This window comes from Chiloscyllium punctatum, chromosome 9, assembly GCF_047496795.1.
Source record: "Chiloscyllium punctatum isolate Juve2018m chromosome 9, sChiPun1.3, whole genome shotgun sequence".
Lineage (NCBI taxonomy): Eukaryota > Metazoa > Chordata > Chondrichthyes > Orectolobiformes > Hemiscylliidae > Chiloscyllium > Chiloscyllium punctatum.
The window spans coordinates 67,834,791-67,854,934 of NC_092747.1; the positions used below are offsets into that span (position 1 = coordinate 67,834,791).

The following is a 20,144-nucleotide window of genomic DNA, read 5'->3' on the forward strand; positions in this document are numbered from 1 at the left end:
TGCAATGCACAGCAGGTCCACTAGTATCTGAAGAAAGAAGACAGTTATCATTTTCTCCTTGGGATAGTAGTTTTTTAAAAAATGTATATATTATCAGCATTGTTTGCAGTAAACAGAAAGTGGCATTTTTTTACACTTATTCCTCCAAACATTATCCTGTCGCAGGCAGGTATTGCTAGCAGAGTTCTGCCCAATTAGGACCAAACAGATTTTTTTCAAGTTCATAAACACAACACTCTGAATAGTTGGGATATTCAAGCTGTTTTTAAAGCTTTTAATATCAACACTTATTGGAATAGCTTTGTTTGTTAATTTTGGATCACCTCATTATGTAGATGACTATACAGAAGATCACACAGCCAATCAGATGTAGCCAAGGTTAAATCAATTACTGTCATGAAACAGCTGATGAATATTTAGGCTGGTAGATTAAGCAGGAATTAATATTTGAATAGGAAGAGATTTAAATAACAGGAAATCTGTTGCATAAAACATTACAGTTGTTCCAGCAATCTTGCAGTTACAAATGCTCAACAGTAAACTGATGTTGTTCACACATTGTGAAAGCCTTGTGAAAAATACAAGGAATCCAGAGCTTTAATATGTAGATAAGATAATGCCAAATGCATCAGTGGGGTATTGTATGTCTAAGAGAGGTCCTCCATTTTTTGGGATAGAGTGAAAGTCCAATATTTTGGTTAGTTACTTGATATGCAACTGAACAGAACCTAACTGCTTTTCTGACAATGTACATATACACAAAGACTTTATGAATAAAGTATTTTTTGAAATAAAAATGCCAACTGCACCAGTAGAACTTGACTGGCCATGTCTTGCTGGACATGGATAATTGTATGCTTCTGGCCAGTTGCATGGGTGGATCCATGAAGAAAAATATCATCATTCTCACTTACAAACCAGAAGAGAGGGAGGAGGAAATTAGAAATTGGCAACCAATTTCATTGTTGAATGTGGATCATAAAATCCGAAGGTCATTGCCAACCAGACCATGATTCACTGGGATCATGGATCATACTGACCAAACCTGTGCCGTACGGAGCAGAAGATCTCAGAGCCTTGCACTCCTCAAGGTTATGATCACCTATGTACCAGGATAGGAAGGTGGACACCTGCCTCATCAACCTAGACCAGGAGAAAGCCTTTGACATGATATCATACACTGATACATGGGTCATGATGGGCTCAGAGGAGGGAATCCGTAATTGGATCAGAGTGGTCTACACCATCAGTATTACAGTCTCAATCAATGGGAAGCGTTCTGATTTCCACCCAATCAGTTCTAGAGTCAGACAGGGTTGCCCACTCTCTCATTTTGTTTACAGGTTACACACAACCTTCCTGATGGACTTGGCAAAAGATTCTGCGCCTGAGAGGAGTGACTATTCCAGGCAACACAGATCTGCAGGTCAAAGCCTCCCTGTGCATAGTTGATGACATAATCTTCTGCTCAAATCTCCTGTCAGTGCACTGATTCATGAGCATCTGTGACCAGGTCAAACTGGCCTTGGGTGCCAAGGTAAATCAAGACAACAGCAAGGCCATGTTCTTTGGGAACTGGGCTGATGAATCCTTTATCACTTTTACTATCAGGACAAATTATTTGAAGGTGCTGCAGAAAAGGTTCAGTGGGTCCAGAGCATGCACTAAACTTGGGAGAAGTGTGTTACCAAGGTAAGACAGAAACTGGACAGATGGGAGCACCACTCCCTCTCCATCATAGGTAAACACCTACTCAGGCGAGGTCTCTCCAAGTTGATGTATGTGGCACAGGTTTGCACCATTGCAGTTACCCAAGTCATCTTCCACATGTAGAGGTCAAAGATGTACTGCGTTCAAAGGGTCATGCCCCCATATGTTTAAGGCTCTAGTCTGAGGGGCAGCCTGTCCAACACCACCCTTATCCTGATGGCGACCTGTTTGCGTGTGGCTGCATCAAGCTGTGCACAGATCCTCAGTACACAAGTATCAGTACATAAGGCTGTCCTAGCTGTCCCCGGTGTTACAAAGGATGGACTTGGCCTCATTGCCAAGGAGTTGAGCAGTCCCGCATCAGCTGTGCCTCACGCAAAAATTTGTAAAGAAAAATACCTTTAAACACAAGTCCATCAAACATGGTCAGCATATAGGAGCTGAGACTCTGCTGGAAAGGAGAGAGCCGATACTTTTAGGTGGATTCCTAAAGAGTCTGTCAAACTCATTTGACAGAATGCCTCATCACCTCAACTTTCCACCAGGACGTCGCTTGGCTGGTGGTGAGAGGGTCACTATCCGAGAGATCTTTCACATACACCCAGACTCCCTCCATAACATTATGCAGCAGCAGTGGGGAAAAGATTGTCACAAATCTCTGGAATATGTCTATGCAAAGAAGGTCTGGAAAAAGATTCAGTAGTTTTTTTTGGTCAAGATTCATCCCAAACAGCTCCAATGACAGAACTCTGTGCTCTGCAGGCTGCTCCCAGAGATGCACTCCAAGACAAACACTGACTATGCTTGGAAGACCATCAACTCAGTGAAAGGTGCACTTGGGACTGCCTGAAACTTGTTGGTCATTCAGTGCAAAGAGCTGACCTCAAGGTGTTGCAGACAGGCACATGCCAAGATCTAGGACCACATGTTGAAGTATGTAGCAAAAGCTTAAACAGATGCCACCAAGGTACAGTGAGGAACAACAACCTATTAAGATCTTTCTGCCAAAGTACAATGGTGGTCCATTCAGTTGTCAGACTCTCTCATTGTCACGAGTGTACAGTACTCTGCATAAGTATGTAATACCTCTGGCCTTTGGATCTTACATTTGTAGTAGTTGCAATTTTTTTTGCTATGCAATGACTAAACAGAACCTGTGTATGTATACAAATTTGCAAATAAGGGTATTTTTGCAAAAAAAAAATGAACAGGCACTTTAGCTCCCAGCAATGTTTTAACCCCTTCTCCAGAATTACAAGCCCAATTATTACTGTGAACGTCAGCTGGAAAATTAATGAGTGGCTTCAGAATGTTAAAGATTTAACCAGCGGGTGACATTTTGCAAGTGAAGTAATGCATTAAAAAACCACTCACAAACGTATGATACAACCCAAACAAACCCAAATAAACAAAGTGATGTTAGTGATAAAGCTAACAACAATGAAAAACTAAATTTCATGAGGAGGGAGTATTTTGAGTATATGCAGATGTAATCCAGAAAAAGTGTGATGAAATAGCAAAACAAATTGAGAAATAAGAGCAGATATCAAGGGCAACATTCATTTTCTCTAAATGTTTTTAAGAACAAGCATTCCAAATTTACCAAGATTGTTACCAGACAGAAAGAAACATCTAAACAAAAGAGGAGATATTAGAACAGATGACCTAAAACTTGGTCAAGGCGATAGTTTCTCAAGGTGCTCATACAGAGAGGATTGCAAGATAGAGAAAGATATGGGCCAGAACTACATTTTTCCCCAAGGAGGGTGAAGTGGCAAAAAAAGTGGCTTTTGGAGTTTTGCACCAAGACAGCTACAAATTGCACAACAATACGGAAAACAGAAGCCAAACGACAAGGATATTTTCACATTAGTGAAATGGGTGCCATTAAAAACAGAGGACAGGGTTCAGGGAGAAAGCACAATTTTCTAAATAAATAATGACAGGCCAAGAAAACGTCACGGTCAAGCTACAAAAAAAAGGAATAGAGATTGCTAGCATACATGTTATACACTGCCAAGCAAATTCTCCCCACTGTTCAAATGGTAAACTGAATAAATATTTGGAACAATAAGTATTTTCCTTCAGAGACAAACAAATAAACAGTACACCAGGAACATATTTCCCTTTCCCCATAGTAATTTCTTAACATGGCCTTGGAAACAGAAAGCCCTTTAACTACAGGCTTCTCTAACTTCACTATAAGAGGTAAAAGGATTTTACCACCCACCTGAGGTATCTTTAACTTCCTGAAGCCACTCATCAATTTCCTAGCTTGCACTTATAGTAATAAATCAGGACTCACAAATAGCTAGCTACTGGTTGCAAAACTCACACAGATTGCTCTCTGCCCAAAGACTGCTTGTGGGCTGTGAAAATTGTTCAAAAGCATGACACTTCTGCATCTGAATGATCTTGTCAATTACAGAAGGCTGAGCGAAGAGTTCCACTCACTTCCCAACCAGCTCAGAACAGCAAGTTACTACTGCAGGTGATGGTTTGTTCCTGGAATAAAACAATACCTAAAGCAGGTACAGAGTATAAGCAGGCAGAGAAAGAGTGAAGTTCTGAGTTTTGTGAAACAAGAGGTTCAACTGAGCATTACTCAGATAAGAATTTACAGTTAACAATGGGGTGCTGGTGGCAAGGGTGGTTAACAAAGTGGAAAAGCAGTCATTATGTAGAGACATTTAACTAGATGAGGTAGCATTCAGTATGTGATGTCAGTTAACAAGGTGAAAGGTACCGATTATATGAATTCAGTTAACAATGCTAAAAACCTTGATTGCATAACAGCAGACGGATTCATTTTTACTGTTGATATTCATTGATTCTAACAGTCACCCAATTAATATGTATGTTGCCTTATGTGGATGCTCCTTCCTGTAAAATGACTATATAGTTCATTGAGAAATTGCTCTTGCAGAGAAGACCAAGAACGCATGCCTCTGTGCACATGGGCGATCATTCTCTCTCCCTCCAGGGCCTGGAATAAAGATGAAGGAGGTAAATCTATACTCTGTCTTTGGAGTGTTTATTTTGACTGGGGGCGGGGAAAGGGAGGGAATGGGACAACAATACTGGCGTAGTTGGCAGGATCGAAATGCATAGTTACAATCGGACAGTTTTAGCAGCCGCTAAGAACATCGGCGTCTCAAGACAGATGGGCCCACAAGGTAAGATTTTAAAACCTTGATCCCTCTCGATATTCCTGTGTGCTGGAGACAGCCCCCTCGCTTAATCATGCTCTATTCTACGGATTCCTCGAACGATAATTAGTTCGGTCGAGAGACACAGCTTCGCAAGTGCCCTGGCAGGCAGAAGTTCCAGTCCTCTGCACTGTATTGGGGGCGTGATTGATGTTAGAATCCTCTGCATGGTACTGCGGTTCAAGTTTCATGGAGTGGGTTTGGTTGAGGTTAGAGTCCTCTGCACAGTACTGGGGTTAGAGTCTACTGATTGGGTTGATTTGAGGCTCAAGTCCTCCGCACTGTGCTGGGATTTGAGCCCCCATGAGGACTAAAGTGAGCAAGGACTTATAGTCCGCTAGTGGTAAAATTTGAGGCTCTGAGCGTCTTTGTTCTGGGAGAAACAGAGTGGCTTGGACTGCGTTACCATGTAGTCCACTGCAAGGGCTCTCTTTTTAGAAGTGCAATTTCAGTGAGAGGATGACAAAAAAAAAATGAGAAACACTGAAATTAAAGGTTGTACTAATACTGGAGTTGAAAAAGAAAAGTTTCAATGTAAATTGTCCATGCTGAGAGTCCTTGATATTTAAAAATTTGGTTTGTTAAAATACTGGTTCAGAAAATCCTTTTAAAGTAACTGTTTTGCCTTGTTTGAATAAAGACCTCAATTCAATTTGTTTTATGGGCGATGTAACAGGGCAGATTTTGTTTTTAAACATTGAAATTGTACGATGTTTTGTCCTTTTTAAGATTATCAAAAACTTACCTTAAAACAAATTGATTGAGCACATTGAGTCACTGATTTGTTTGAAATTCTATAATGCCTGTTTAAGAAAAAGTAGTGAGGTCAGTGGTCATGCTTTAGCCAGATGAGAGTATTGTATTAAAATATCTTTGCACCTGTTTTTAAAGCAGAGTGTGCATAAAAAGAAGAGTGCATTTTAAGTTTGATGTTTTGTTAACATTTGAGAGAGTATTAGAACTGGAGGCTGAGCTGTTTAAATTCTGTTAATTATTGTTAAGACTTCATTGGCCTCCTTTATATTGCAAATTCTAAGGATGTTGATCTCTACTAAAGTTGCCACTATAATTCCAACTGTATTATTTGGGAAGTTTCATGTGGAGAAATATTTTTAAATATTCTGCATTTATTTCCCACAAATATTTGATATTTAAATCTGAACTGAAACTGCCTCTTCAATGGCAAAAGCACAGGGAACATTGTTTTCTTGCTGTTCCAAACTTTTAAGATACTTATTCTGACAGCTTTCAAATTAGCCAAGTATCAATTTGTTAAACGAAAATAATTTTTGAATACCTGAATGGGGTACCTGAAGGTTTGGTTTTAGGACCATTGTTTAGACAGTATAATTTAGAAATATATGGATTGTATATAACTTGAGAATGTCATAAATAACCAGAGTAACAGACTTCAACAATTAAAAGAATGTTGAAATAGGCAGACATAATTTAGTGTAGTTAAATGTACGATTGTCTTCATGCCTGATAAACACCTTGGCAACGAAGCAATGAGAGGGGAAATGCAAAGATACTTCCAGCAGCTAACATCATCGTCTCTAGAGTTTCTCCATTCACAGGTAAAGCACACCTTCAGACCATCGCCCACCCCTCCGCAACCTGATCCAAATCAACACTCCAGTCATGAGCATGAAAAATGAAGAAACTAACAAAGAGGAGGAAAACGGTCTGCTTTTTGTCAGCGACCTTCCTACGGGTGGGGTGGGGAATGGATTGGTCTCTAAGGACTGTGGATTTAAGAACTTAACTGGTGGATTTTGTTTTCCCCCACATAGGACGGCTCTTCAAACTCTAATTACTGTAACGGACTTGTAATTTTTGTTGTTATAATCATTGTATGCTGTGTGTCATTAACTTGCTTAAATATTGGCTGTCAGAGTCTTATGAAAGCTGGTAGTGCCTCATTTTATCATCTCATTCCCTCATGAAATGATAAAATGAGGGAATGAGAATGTGTATAGGGTATAAGTAGGCAGGGAAAGAGTTGAGCTTTGAGTTTTGTGAAACAAGAGGATCAGCTGAGCATAACCCAGATCAGATAACAACTTGCAGTTAACAAGGGGGTGCTGGAGGCAAGGGTAATGGGTTAAGAAGATTGAAAAGCAGTCATTATGTACAGCCATTTAACATGAGGTGGTAGCATTCAGTATGCAACGTCAGTTAACAAGGGGAAAAGTATCCATTATGTGAAGCCAGTTAACAAGGTTAAGAACATGCATTGTATAACAGTAAAGGGCTTGATCTCTGCTACTGATACTCATTGATTGTAACGGTCACCCAATTAATATGTATGTTGCCTTATCTGGATGCTCCTCCCTGTAAAATGACTATATAGTTCATTGAGAAACCGCTCTTCCAGGGAAGACTGAGAACTCATCCCTGTGCACATGGACAATCGCTGTCTCTCTCCCTTCAGGGCACAGAATAAAAACAAAGGAGGTAAAACTATACTGTGTCACTGAACATTTTGCTTCAATTACAGGGAGAAGAGGGGAGGAGAGGGGACAACATAGCAAATCTCAAAGTATTCTTGAGGAACTACACTGACCAGCCTTAATCACAGCATGACACATTTGCAACTGAAAACAAATTTCAGACTTCTGCTTGGCTTGTGAAAATGTAACAGGCTGACCCCATGTTATGAATAATTATGATTTCATGGTGCAAGGCATTAGAAGCAGCATGTCAGCCAGCAACACAAAAATGTATACTTTGTTTTAATTATATAAGTCATAGTAACATATTAGCTTCAAACTCAATCAGATGCTTTTGTCTTGTCAAAGCCAAGTTGAAATCATTCACAGCTGAACAGCAGACTGTTCATGGAGCAGAGGGTCAGAGAGGCCAAATGAAATGTTACTAACATCTATGAAGAGTTTTTCTCTCAGACATACATTTGTGTTAATGAAAAAAACCAGAGGAAAACTATTTGTTCTTAAGGTAAAAACAATGACTGCAGATGCTGAAAATCAAATACTGGATTAGTGGTGCTGGAAGAGCACAGCAGTTCAGGCAGCATCCAACGAGCAGCGAAATCAACATTTCGGGCAAAAGCCCTTCATCAGGAATAAAGGCAGTGAGCCTGAAGCATGGAGAGATAAGCTAGAGGAGGGTGGGGGTGGGGAGAGAGTAGCATAGAGTACAATGGGTGAGTGGGGGAGGAGATGAAGGTGATAGGTCAAGGAGGAGAGGGTGGAATGAATAGGTGGAAAAGAAGATAGGCAGGTCGGACAAGTCAAGGAGACAGTAACTGAGCTGCAAGTTTGAAACTAGGATGAGGTGGGGGAAGGGGAAATGAGGAAGCTGTTGAAGTCCACATTGATGCCCTGGGGTTGAAGTGTTCCGAGGCGGAAGATGAGGCGTTCTTCCTCCAGGCGTCGGGTGGTGAGGGAGCGGCGGTGAAGGAGGCCCAGGACCTCCATGTCCTCGGCAGAGTGGGAGGGGGAGTTCAAATGTTGGGCCACGGGGCGGTTTGGTTGATTGGTGCGAGTGTCTCGGAGATGTTCCCTAAAGCGCTCTGCTAGGAGGCGCCCAGTCTCCCCAATGTAGAGGAGACCACATCGGGAGCAACGGATACAATAAATGATATTGGTGGATGTGCAGGTGAAACTTTGATGGATGTGGAAGGCTCCTTTAGGGCCTTGGATAGAGGTGAGGGAGGAGGTGTGGGCACAGGTTTTACAGTTCCTGCGATGGCAGGGGAAAGTGCCAGAATGGGAGGGTGGGTCGTAGGGGGGTGTGGACATGACCAGGTAGTCACGGAGGGAACGGTCTTTGCGGAAGGCGGAAAGGGGTGGGGAGGGAAATATATCCCTGGTGGTGGGGTCTTTTTGGAGGTGGCGGAAATGTCGGCGGATGATTTGGTTGATGCGAAGGTTTGTAGGGTGGAAGGTGAGCACCAGGGGCGTTCTGTCCTTGTTACGGTTGGAGGGGTGGGGTCTGAGGGCGGAGGTGCGGGATGTGGACAAGATGCGTTGGAGGGCATCTTTAACCACGTGGGAAGGGAAATTGCGGTCTCTAAAGGAGGAGACCATCTGGTGTGTCCTATGGTGGAACTGGTCCTCCTGGGAGCAGATACGGCGGAGGTGGAGAAATTGGGAATACGGGATGGCATTTTTGCAAGAGATAGGGTGGGAAGAGGTGTAATCCAGGTAGCTATGGGAGTCCACCTCCAACACACTGCATCCACCTGGACACCCCGCGCTGGCCTATTACCTGCCCTCGACCTCTTCATTTCCAACTGCCGCCGGGACATTAACCGCCTCAACCTGTCGTCCCCCCTCCCCCACTCCAACCTCTCACCCTCACAACACGCAGCCCTCCAATCCCTCTGCTCCAATCCCAACCTCACCATCAAGCCAGCGGATAAAGGGGGCGCAGTGGTAGTCTGGCGCACTGACCTCTACACCGCTGAAGCCAAACGCCAACTCGAGGACACCTCTTCCTACTGCTCCCTCGACCATGACCCCACCCCCCCATCACCAAACCATCATCTCCCAGACCATACAGAACCTCATCACCTCAGGAGATCTCCCACCCACAGCTTCCAACCTCATAGTCCGGGAACCCCGCACTGCCCGGTTCTACCTCCTTCCCAAGATCCACAAGCCTGACCACCCTGGCCGACCCATTGTCTCAGCATGCTCCTGCCCCACTGAACTCATCTCTACCTACCTTGACACTGTCCTATCCCCCCTAGTCCAGGAACTCCCCACATACGTTCGAGACACCACCCACGCCCTCCACCTCCTCCAAGACTTCCGATTCCCTGGCCCCCAACGCCTTATCTTCACCATGGATATCCAATCCCTCTACACCTCCATTCGCCATGACCAGGGCCTCCAAGCCCTCCGTTTTTTCCTCTCCAGACGTCCCCAACAGTACCCTTCCACTGACACTCTCATTCGTTTGGCCGAACTGGTCCTCACCCTTAACAATTTCTCCTTTGAATCCTCCCACTTCCTCCAGACCAAAGGTGTAGCCATGGGCATACGTATGGGCCCCAGCTATGCCTGTCTCTTTGTTGGCTGTGTAGAACAGTTGATCTTCCGTAATTACACCGGCACCACTCCCCACCTCTTCCTCCGCTACATTGATGACTGCATTGGCGCCACCTCGTGCTCCCGTGAGGAGGTTGAGCAATACATCAACTTCACCAACACATTCCACCCTGACCTTAAATTTACCTGGACTATCTCTGACACCTCGCTCCCCTTCCTGGACCTCTCCATCTCCATTAGTGACGACCGACTTGACACTGACATTTTTTACAAACCCACTGACTCCCATAGCTACCTGGATTACACCTCTTCCCACCCTATCTCTTGCAAAAATGCCATCGCGTATTCCCAATTTCTCCGCCTCCGCCGTATCTGCTCCCAGGAGGACCAGTTCCACCACAGAACACACCAGATGGCCTCCTTCTTTAGAGACCGCAATTTCCCTTCCCACGTGGTTAAAAGATGCCCTCCAACGCATCTCGTCCACATCCCGCACCTCCGCCCTCAGACCCCACCCCTCCAACCGTAACAAGGACAGAACGCCCCTGGTGCTCACCTTCCACCCTACAAACCTTCCCATCAACCAAATCATCCACCGACATTTCCGCCACCTCCAAAAAGACCCCACCACCAGGGATATATTTCCCTCCCCACCCCTTTCCGCCTTCCGCAAAGACCGTTCCCTCCGTGACTACCTGGTCAGGTCCACACCCCCCTACGACCCACCCTCCCATTCTGGCACTTTCCCCTGCCACCGCAGGAACTGTAAAACCTGTGCCCACACCTCCTCCCTCACCTCTATCCAAGGCCCTAAAGGAGCCTTCCACATCCATCAAAGTTTCACCTGCACATCCACCAATATCATTTATTGTATCCGTTGCTCCCGATGTGGTCTCCTCTACATTGGGGAGACTGGGCGCCTCCTAGCAGAGCGCTTTAGGGAACATCTCCGAGACACCCGCACCAATCAACCAAACCGCCCCGTGGCCAAACATTTCAACTCCCCCTCCCACTCTGCCGAGGACATGGAGGTCCTGGGCCTCCTTCACCGCCGCTCCCTCACCACCAGACACCTGGAGGAAGAACGCCTCATCTTCCGCCTCGGAACACTTCAACCCCAGGGCATCAATGTGGACTTCAACAGCTTCCTCATTTCCCCTTCCCCCACCTCATCCTAGTTTCAAACTTGCAGCTCAGTTACTGTCTCCTTGACTTGTCCGACCTGCCTATCTTCTTTTCCACCTATTCATTCCACCCTCTCCTCCTTGACCTATCACCTTCATCTCCTCCCCCACTCACCCATTGTACTCTATGCTACTCTCTCCCCACCCCCACCCTCACCCTCCTCTAGCTTATCTCTCCATGCTTCAGGCTCACTGCCTTTATTCCTGATGAAGGGCTTTTGCCCGAAATGTTGATTTCGCTGCTCGTTGGATGCTGCCTGAACTGCTGTGCTCTTCCAGCACCACTAATCCAGTATTTGTTCCTAAAACACACCCTAAGTCCTTGATTCAGTTGAGCAGTGAATCAAGTCAGAGGAGAACAGGGAATACAGGCATGGAACAGAAGATAAGAAACTAACAAGAAAAAGACATATTCTGAATCATCAATTCTTCTTTGTCATCTCGATCTATTCCTTTGCCATTCTCTATTTTTCTGTCTTCCTCCAAGATAAAACTTAGTAACCTCATAGATCCACCCATGACTAAGCTTCAAATCTTCCCTGATAACTTACCAGTGTTCAGTACTCTTCACCTGCCAGAACATTTTATCACTTTGTTTAACTAAGCAATCAAAGATGACCTTGTAAAGAAAGTACAAGTTGCTTCTTCTACTACCAGTTGGTTCATAGAACTGCATTAAAATAGAGAATAAGCAAAAATGTTCTAACCATTTTGTCCTCTGTCCTTTCCAGTCCTACAGAAGTTAATTATTTAAACTAAATTAAGTGCTGTGTGGCTGGTAGGATGGGTGGGAAGGGAAAGACGTGAAAGTGATAGCTATTCTGAGTTGGTGACAACAAGACACAATTAAGGCTACCAATCAAAAACAAAATAAATGTTGCTCAGGTTGGAAGATGCAATTTGTAAGAATCAAATGGAATACACAATGGCAACAAAACGTTTGCTAGTCCCAAAAGACCCTCGCCACCAATGCTAACTAAAAGTACCATTTAATAGCAGGAAATGGAAAATGGATTTTTTTTTCAAATCTCATTCATGTGACTTTCCTAGAGCCTAACAAAAACTGGTCAAGTGCTTTCAAGTGATGCACAGACATCACTTTACAAATGAGAGTTATGTTATGGGGTCAAGCACAGCACAAATCACATAAAAAAGCAAATTTAGATAAATGACTGGCCAGTCAAGTCCGTTTGATGTTAGTTGAGGCCACATGACGAACAGAACTCTAACTGTAATTACTGAAGGACCCCATCTGGCAGGTTGGGCATCAGTTTAACCTTTCATCTGAAAAATTGAACTTCTGATGATTCAGCACTCTATTGGTGTCAATTCAGATTGTACGCTGGAGTGATGTTTTATTCAATCTTCAGAATCAAATTAATGCATTCAATTTCTGAATAGATCCAAATCATGCAACTTTGCATTGAATACAAAGTGTGTCACTCATTGTACCTTTAAAGTAAACCAGTCTCAAAACATCGCATTACAAGATACCATCTTTATCAGGTGGCAACTCTGGCATTGTTTTCCTCTTTCTCAAACTATAAAGGCATTACCAGGTTATAGTCCAACAGGTTTAATTGAAAGCGCACTAGCTTTCGGAGCGACGCTCCTTCATCAGATGATCACCTGATGAAGGAGCGTCGCTCCAAAAGCTAGTGCTTCCAATTAAACCTGTTGGACTATAACCTGGTGTTGTGATTTTTAATTTTGTACACCCCTGTCCAACACCAGCATCTCCAAATTATAAGGCAATAAGCACAGTTACTATCACTTCTTCTAGCGATTTTATAAATAGCCGACATAAAAAATATAATATACGACTGTATTACTTTTTTGAAAAGACTTCAAGTTATTGAATTGATTTTTAATATTCTTTGAAATAGACAAAATTAATCTTATAGATTTTCTTCAACTAAACCATCTTCCTATAAATATTAACAATGCATTTTAAATATGCCTTGAGAAGCAATAAGTGAGATACTACTATCAGTAAGCAAAATTTCAACATGATTAAAATTAATTCAGTTCTTAAATGACACATCAAAACTAAAGTTTGCAAACTTGTTGGAGTAGTTAGGGAGATAACAGAGCACTAGACACAGAGACAAACTAAGAAAAGTAACACAAAGCAAGACTACAGAGGGAGATAACGCCTTTAGCCATGAATTAGCACCACAGAAATACAAGTTGCACAAACAGCTAAGCAATACATAATATCACAAGTAACATTGAAACTTATTTTGGACAAAGAACAACTTTTGGATAGCAATGTGTAAAATTGTATAAGAACAAGAGCCAAATAATTTGTCAACTTGTTGGTGTCAGTTATGCCAATAACAAAGATACTGACCATATTATTGTATGCTAATTACAATAGATTGAGATCAAATATTGGTCATATCATAATTAATATTTAATCAACATGAATACACAAGAACTGGAAGATATTAAATTTCTATTCGCAAGAGTTGTTCTCCAATTGCCGACCAAGATTTTTTTTTAAAGAACTGTGCAAGATTATACAGTTATTTCAGCTCAAGGGTCAGATACTTATCTTAACTGAAACTAACATGGTCATTCTAAAAGATGAGTGACTTAAACAATCTAGGTCTTTTTCAAAATATAATAATTTCAGTTACATCACACTGTAAACCTTTGCTATAAATTCAGTGTCCTACGATCTTAGGCGCCACAACCACCTACAGGAGCAAGTTCCAAAAGCTAGTGCTTCCAAATAAACTTGCTGGACTATTTATCAATTACTTGAAATTTGTTTTTCGAGAGTATGATATCTGAAAACTTTAACGATGGCATCCAACTTGCAACTGTTCCAGTGTAGTACAACACTGTGCAACAATCCTTTCAAATGTGTGCACTAATCACATCATTTACTAATTAAAATGCCACAGAATTCCAAATAAAATTCAGAGGTTGCGAAACTTTTAAATTACTACAGAAAACAAGCTTACCGAAGATTTAATAACAGGACCTCTTTTTAAACCAAAATTGCCAAATTGCAAATTTCATTGACATTTTGCAAGTCGTTGAGGCTGCAACTGCCTGCTAAATCCTGCTGCCGTCATAACTATTGATACCAAGTTGGGTGAATTGACACATCAGATCGGACATTTTGAACACAGAAATAATTTACACTTACACCAATTATAAATGCAAGAATATTTTTGATACAAGTTAACTCTCACAGTTCACACCAGAGTTATATAGACGCCAAATCTGCACCTGGGAAGCCAGAAGAATTTTTTTTGGTGAAATAGGATAACAATAATTGGATCAGAATATGCAGGCGATATTCAGACCCATCGACTCAGATTACAGTTAAATAGAAAAGTTGAGAAGCTTAGAAATAGAATCAGTTTACATAAAGTCATTTCTTTGCATTACAGACGGAGGAGCTAAGAAACACAAAGCTGAAGGTAAAAAGAGGTTCATTGAAGAATGCTACAAAGATTTCAGTGTTTACTACTCATCCCAAAGTTTAATGTTTAGTTATAAGCAAGAATTACTTTCATTCCTAAGACCAGTAAAATGGCCAAGTTTTGTAACCTATTTCCTACCATTTGCAACAAATGCTTTGATCCTTTCCTACAGGTACAGTTGGAGCTCATCTCATTGGCCACAACTGGAGTCGACAACTTACCTGAACTTTGAAGGTACTGCATCGGAGCTCTATCCTTAGCCAATATTCTCATGGTAGATTTTCAAAACAGGTCACTGGACAGCAATCAGGAAGGAGGATGATTGATTTTACTCTCCACAACACAATGAAGTTTCTGAAACACTCATTTGCTGTTCATCTAATGCTAATCATCTCACTCAGTTGGGCTGAACTTGCTCTTACGCTTGCCTTTATTGGTTAGTGCACTGAATATAAGAGTTGGAATGTCATTGCCGCCATACAGGACATCAGTAAGGCCAGTTTTAGAATCTTGCATTCAATTCTGATCTCCCTGCTATCAGAAAGAGGTTGTGAAATTTCAAAATGGTTCAGAAAAGATTCACTAGGATGTTGCCATGGTCAGAGGGTTTGAGGTATGGGGAAAAGCTGAATAGGCTGGGGCTATTTTCCACTGGAGTGTTGGAGGCTGAGATGTGACCTTGTAGAAGTTTATAAATCATGAGGGGCATGGATAGGGTGGATAGTCAGGGTCTGTTTCCCAGGGTAAGGAGCCCAAAACAAGAGGGCATTGGTTTAAGGTAAGAGGGAAAAGATTTAAAAAAGGGACATGCAGAGGATGGTGTGTGCATGGAATGAGCTGCCAGAAGAAGTGGAGAAGGCTGGTACAATTACAACATTTAAAAGGCAAATGGATGGGGATTATAATGGGGTGTTTAGATGGATATGGGCCAAATGCTGGCAAATGGGACTGGATTAATTTAGGATACCTGGTCTGGATGGACAAGTTGGACCAGAGCGTCTGTTTTCAGACTGTACATCTCTACGACTCAAAGTACTTTGGAAACAGGCATTTTTCAAAACCCTCACTAGTATACACAAAGTGAAAAATCAAGATTTGAGCTAACCGCTCCAGAATTTCTCTCAGCTTAGCTTTAACACTCTTGCTAGCTTCACATTCAAATGCATTGAAAACTATTCTACATCACCAAGTATGACAGTACAATGCAAACCTCAACAATGTCAGATAAGGAGACTTAAAATTGAGCTGGTTATTTTTATGATCGAAACTGGCAAATGTTTTCATATTCTAAATTTAAAAATGAATAAAGAATTTCAGGGCTTCAAACTAAGATCAATTACTAAACCAATGAGGATTTGGAGGAGCTGGTGTGGGACTGGGATGGACAAAGTTAGAAATCACAACACCAGGTTTATTTGGAAGCACTGGCTTTCGAAGCGCTGCTTCTTCATCAGGTGGTTGTGAAGCAGAACCATAAAACAATTTATAGCAAAAGATTGCAATGATACATTGAACAAACCTAGATAGCTACGTCTTTCATCTTTTAGAATGGGTTTGCTGGTTGCTGTTCTTTAATATGTAAATCCCAGAGCTTCCTTAAGTCACATTCTCAAAATAACTTAGCCTTTTATAACTAAAGGTGATATCTCAGCTCAAGACAATGCATTAAAGATGTGAGATGAGAGTCTGTCTGTATCCCAATCTTGAGTCAGACTGGTTCTATTTCCAAAGTGGATCTAACAAAATATTACAAGGATTGACTGCCAGCATTGATTGCTTGCTGGTTCTGCATTTTTTGAGCAAAATAGAATTTACCTGCCAACACAAATTCATCTCAAATTTGTACGTGCGTGTGGGGGAGAGAGAGAGAGAGAGAGCGCGAGTGCTTGCATATGAGTGCATGTGTTTGCAAGCGTGCAAGCTTGGTAAAGTGTGTGCGTGAGTGTGACAGTGTATAAGCCTGTGAGAGGGTGCATGCGTGGGAGTGTGTGAGGGGTGTATGTCCATACGTATGAGAGAGTGTCTGTATGAGGGAGTGAGTATGTAAGAATGTGCATTTGTGCGTGCTAGTGTGTATCCATGAAAGTGTACAGTGTAGTGGGGTCACCTGTAGTGTGACATGATAATAGTGTGTTATTAACAATGAAGATGAGCACCTCGCCAAGAGTTTGCTCACACCTCCACTTCTCAATTTTAAACAACCACCAAACTTTAAACAGGCCATTGTTCACAGCAAACTGCCCTGCCTTCAGGACAATATCAACCACAACACCATACAACCCTGTCATGGCAACCTCCGCAAAATGTGCTAGAGTGCCGACATTGATATCACCATTACATGTGGGACACCACCCACCATTTATGTGGCAGGTACATATGTGACTCTGCCTGTGTTGTCTGTCTGCTATGCTGGAGGCTAGGATGCCCTGAGGCATGGTACATTGGTGAGACCAAGCAGATACTATGACAACAGATGAATGGACACTGCGCAACAATCACCAGGCAGGAGTGTTCCCTCCCAGTCGGGGAACACTTCAGTGGTCAGGGACATTCGGCCTCGAACCTTCAGGTGACCATCCTCTAAGGCAGACTCTGGTACTGGCAACAACGCAAAGCGGCCGAGCAGAGGCTGATAGCCAAGTTCGATACCCAGGAGGATGGCATCAACCGGGTCCCTGGGTTCATGTCACACTACAGGTGACCCCACTGCACTATACACACTCACACACACATACATATAACCCCCCCACACACCCTCTCACAGGCTTATACCCCAGCACACTCAAACACACTCTCACATGTATGCACTCACTCACTCACTCCCTCCCTCCCTCGCACACACACAAACTTATGGCATGAATTTGTATTTGCAGAATATTTGTGATACATTCCATTTTGCTCAAACAAAAATGCAGATCCTGCAAGCAGTCAATTCATGTAACATTTTGTAAATTCCACTTTGGAAATAGAACCAGCCTGACTCAAGATTGGGATGCAAACAGACTCTAAGATTTAAGGCATTATCTGAGCCGAGATGTCACCTTTTGTTATAAAACCTTAAGTTATTTTGAGAATATGACTTAAAAGTAGTTCTGGGATTTTCATATTAAAGAACCAAAATCAGCAAACCCATTCTAAAAGAAGAAAGACGTAATTATCTAGGTTTGTTCAACATAACATTTCAGCTGCATGCGACTGTAATCTTCTGCGATAAGATCTGTGTCTTATGGTCCTGCTTCACAACTACTTGATGATGGAGCTACACTTTGAAAGCTAGTGCTACCAAATAAACTAGTTGGATTATAACCTGGTATTGTGTGATCTTTAACTTAAACTAGTGAGTTTACACCTTTTTGCTTGTACCATTCTCTGAATAAAGGCACTCACTTGTTTAAGATTTGGATACTAGTCAGATGAGCTACCAAGAGGTTAATAAATTGGAAAGGATTCAAACCATTTCCCCATATTTTACTTGGAGAAAAAATAAGATTAAACTTGCATTCTCCAGGCAAGCCAATATTCCAAAGAAATGCTGTACAGGAATGTGAACACAAAGCAAACAAGTGCCCAGCACCTGAATTTAATTTGTAACAGCTGCCAAAAACTGTCACCTGCTTTTTAAAAAAAAACTAAAAGCTGTTAAATTGATTTTCTCTCATGACATCAAATTTTGCACATTTTAATTTTCAAAAAATCTTGGACCACTATAGCCAGCAAGTAAGCAACATTCTGATCACACTAAAAAGGAAAAACCCATTCAAAATTACTGGACAGCACAGATTATCTAAAATAAACTAGATATAGAAACCCTAGTGGTAGTGTAGTTGTTAGTCACTTCTGTCCCAAAGGGCCCATCACTAGAAGCTAGAAGGCGAAGTTTTTAAAAATTTAAATGTTGTTTAGTTCTCAGTTTTATTGCAGCAGCTTGGGTTGAATTCCCAGGCTGAGTTTATAATTTCTTTTTAAATACTACCAATGAATTGGAATAGAATTCTTTCAGATCTGTTCAACGTATTTCAGGAAATATAACTAAAAAGTGTTCTTACTGCTCATCAGAATTAGCAATAAAAATTATGTTGAAGGAAATGAAGGAGAATATTAGTACTGTACTGGATTCAGGCAACACATCTGTGCCAAATGTTGTATCTTTCAGAAAAGCAAATACTATATCATGAGGCAGATTTTCAGAAACAGCATGATATTTCCAATAATGGGACACTTACACAATGCTTCAGTCTATGAAAAACTAACAAGTTCTCAGGCACTTTAAAAGCAAACAAATCTGCTCTGTTGTATCCATCATCAGAAAATTGACAAATATGCCACTTGTTTAAAAATCATTGCAATAATAAACAGAAAAATGCTGATTCACTATAACATCAACATGAGGTGAGTTGTAATTTCTGTCTGCAATCGTAGCTTTCAGATGTGTAACCACAGCGACCACATCACAAGACGACCACAAAAATGTAAATGCTGAGATTTAACCCCCTGCCCCTCCCACCGCAAAGTCCCTACCAGCAAAATGTACTGCATTTTAAAAATCTGGAATAACTAAATAATTAAAATGCATGAATCAATACACAGAGTCTACTGGACAAAAATCAAGGCCAAGGGCGTTATCTGGGGCCTGGTACCGCCGGAAAACTAGATACTTTCTCCTAATAACACACACGACCCCGACGCTAACTCCGGTCTCATCCCGTTGGGGTTAAAATTTAAAGACAGGAACCAGGATAACAGCGGCTGGGTTGGGACGCGTTTTCGTTTTTCACTGTGAGAATGTGTGAGGAAGTGCTTACAATCTAGGTGCTTTTTCTTGGGGCCCATGATCTCGTGTGTTGTGGCTTTACATACGGTTTTCGAGACGGCCGAGCCGGTGACACTGTGCTGAGCCGCGGCAATACGGTCCGTGATACTCTGTCCCGACATCTTCCCTCCTCGCCAGCAGCAGATTCACGCACAGAGGGGGTTTAAATCCCTCTCACCGAGCCACCCACCCCCCCCAGCCAGCCAGGCAGACCAAAAAGAAAGGTTAGAAAGACAGACCACACAACCAAAAACAAAAAAGTAAACTGGAAACCCGGGAAGGGAGAGCCCCGGTCGGGACGGGCTGCTCTGAGTTTTTTTTCTCTGATTGACGGTCACTTGGGCAGCTATCGCCACCCAGGGTTCAAATCCTCTTTCTTCCTCTGCCGAAAAGGATCAGGAGTTCCAGGAAAATGGCGGGTTTGAACCAGGCTCCTGCCCACTGGATTGTTATCATGTGATCATCCACCAACCTCGTACCAGTTTGAGCCCCATCAGCCAGTCCCAGAGTTTTCCCCCTGCAGCCCAGCCTGACACCACTGCTGCTTACAGCAAAATATGCCCCTCCCTCCCTTGTCTGTCTCTGCCAGATGAGAGGCATTTTTTTTTGTTTCCTATTCATGCATCTGGATTTATGCACATCTGTCTACACGTGTACAGTTTTTTTTAAGCATACGACCAGCTTCGTGCAGATTATAGATCGCACACGAGATGATGTCTTGAAAAGACTTACCATTTTTTCGAAAACAATATGATTCGAGCTGATTGAAATTT

At 42.3% G+C, this 20,144-nt stretch overlaps 1 protein-coding gene across 11 annotated transcripts in view; it reads right to left on the reverse strand.

Annotated features, from left to right (window-relative positions):
• The window catches only part of picalma (phosphatidylinositol binding clathrin assembly protein a), a 166,303-nt gene extending 146,443 nt beyond the window's left edge, over positions 1 to 19,860 (reverse strand). For 3 of the 11 annotated variants that reach the window (XM_072577727.1, XM_072577725.1, XM_072577724.1), the window contains exon 1: positions 19,364 to 19,855. In XM_072577727.1, the coding sequence (XP_072433828.1) occupies positions 19,364 to 19,493 (130 nt within the window). In that variant the 5' untranslated portion in view covers positions 19,494 to 19,855. Of the gene's footprint in view, positions 1 to 19,363 lie in introns of all 11 variants that reach the window. The other 8 variants (XM_072577731.1, XM_072577730.1, XM_072577733.1 and 5 more) reach the window with 6 other exon arrangements.
• Between the last annotated feature and the right edge of the window lie 284 nt (positions 19,861 to 20,144).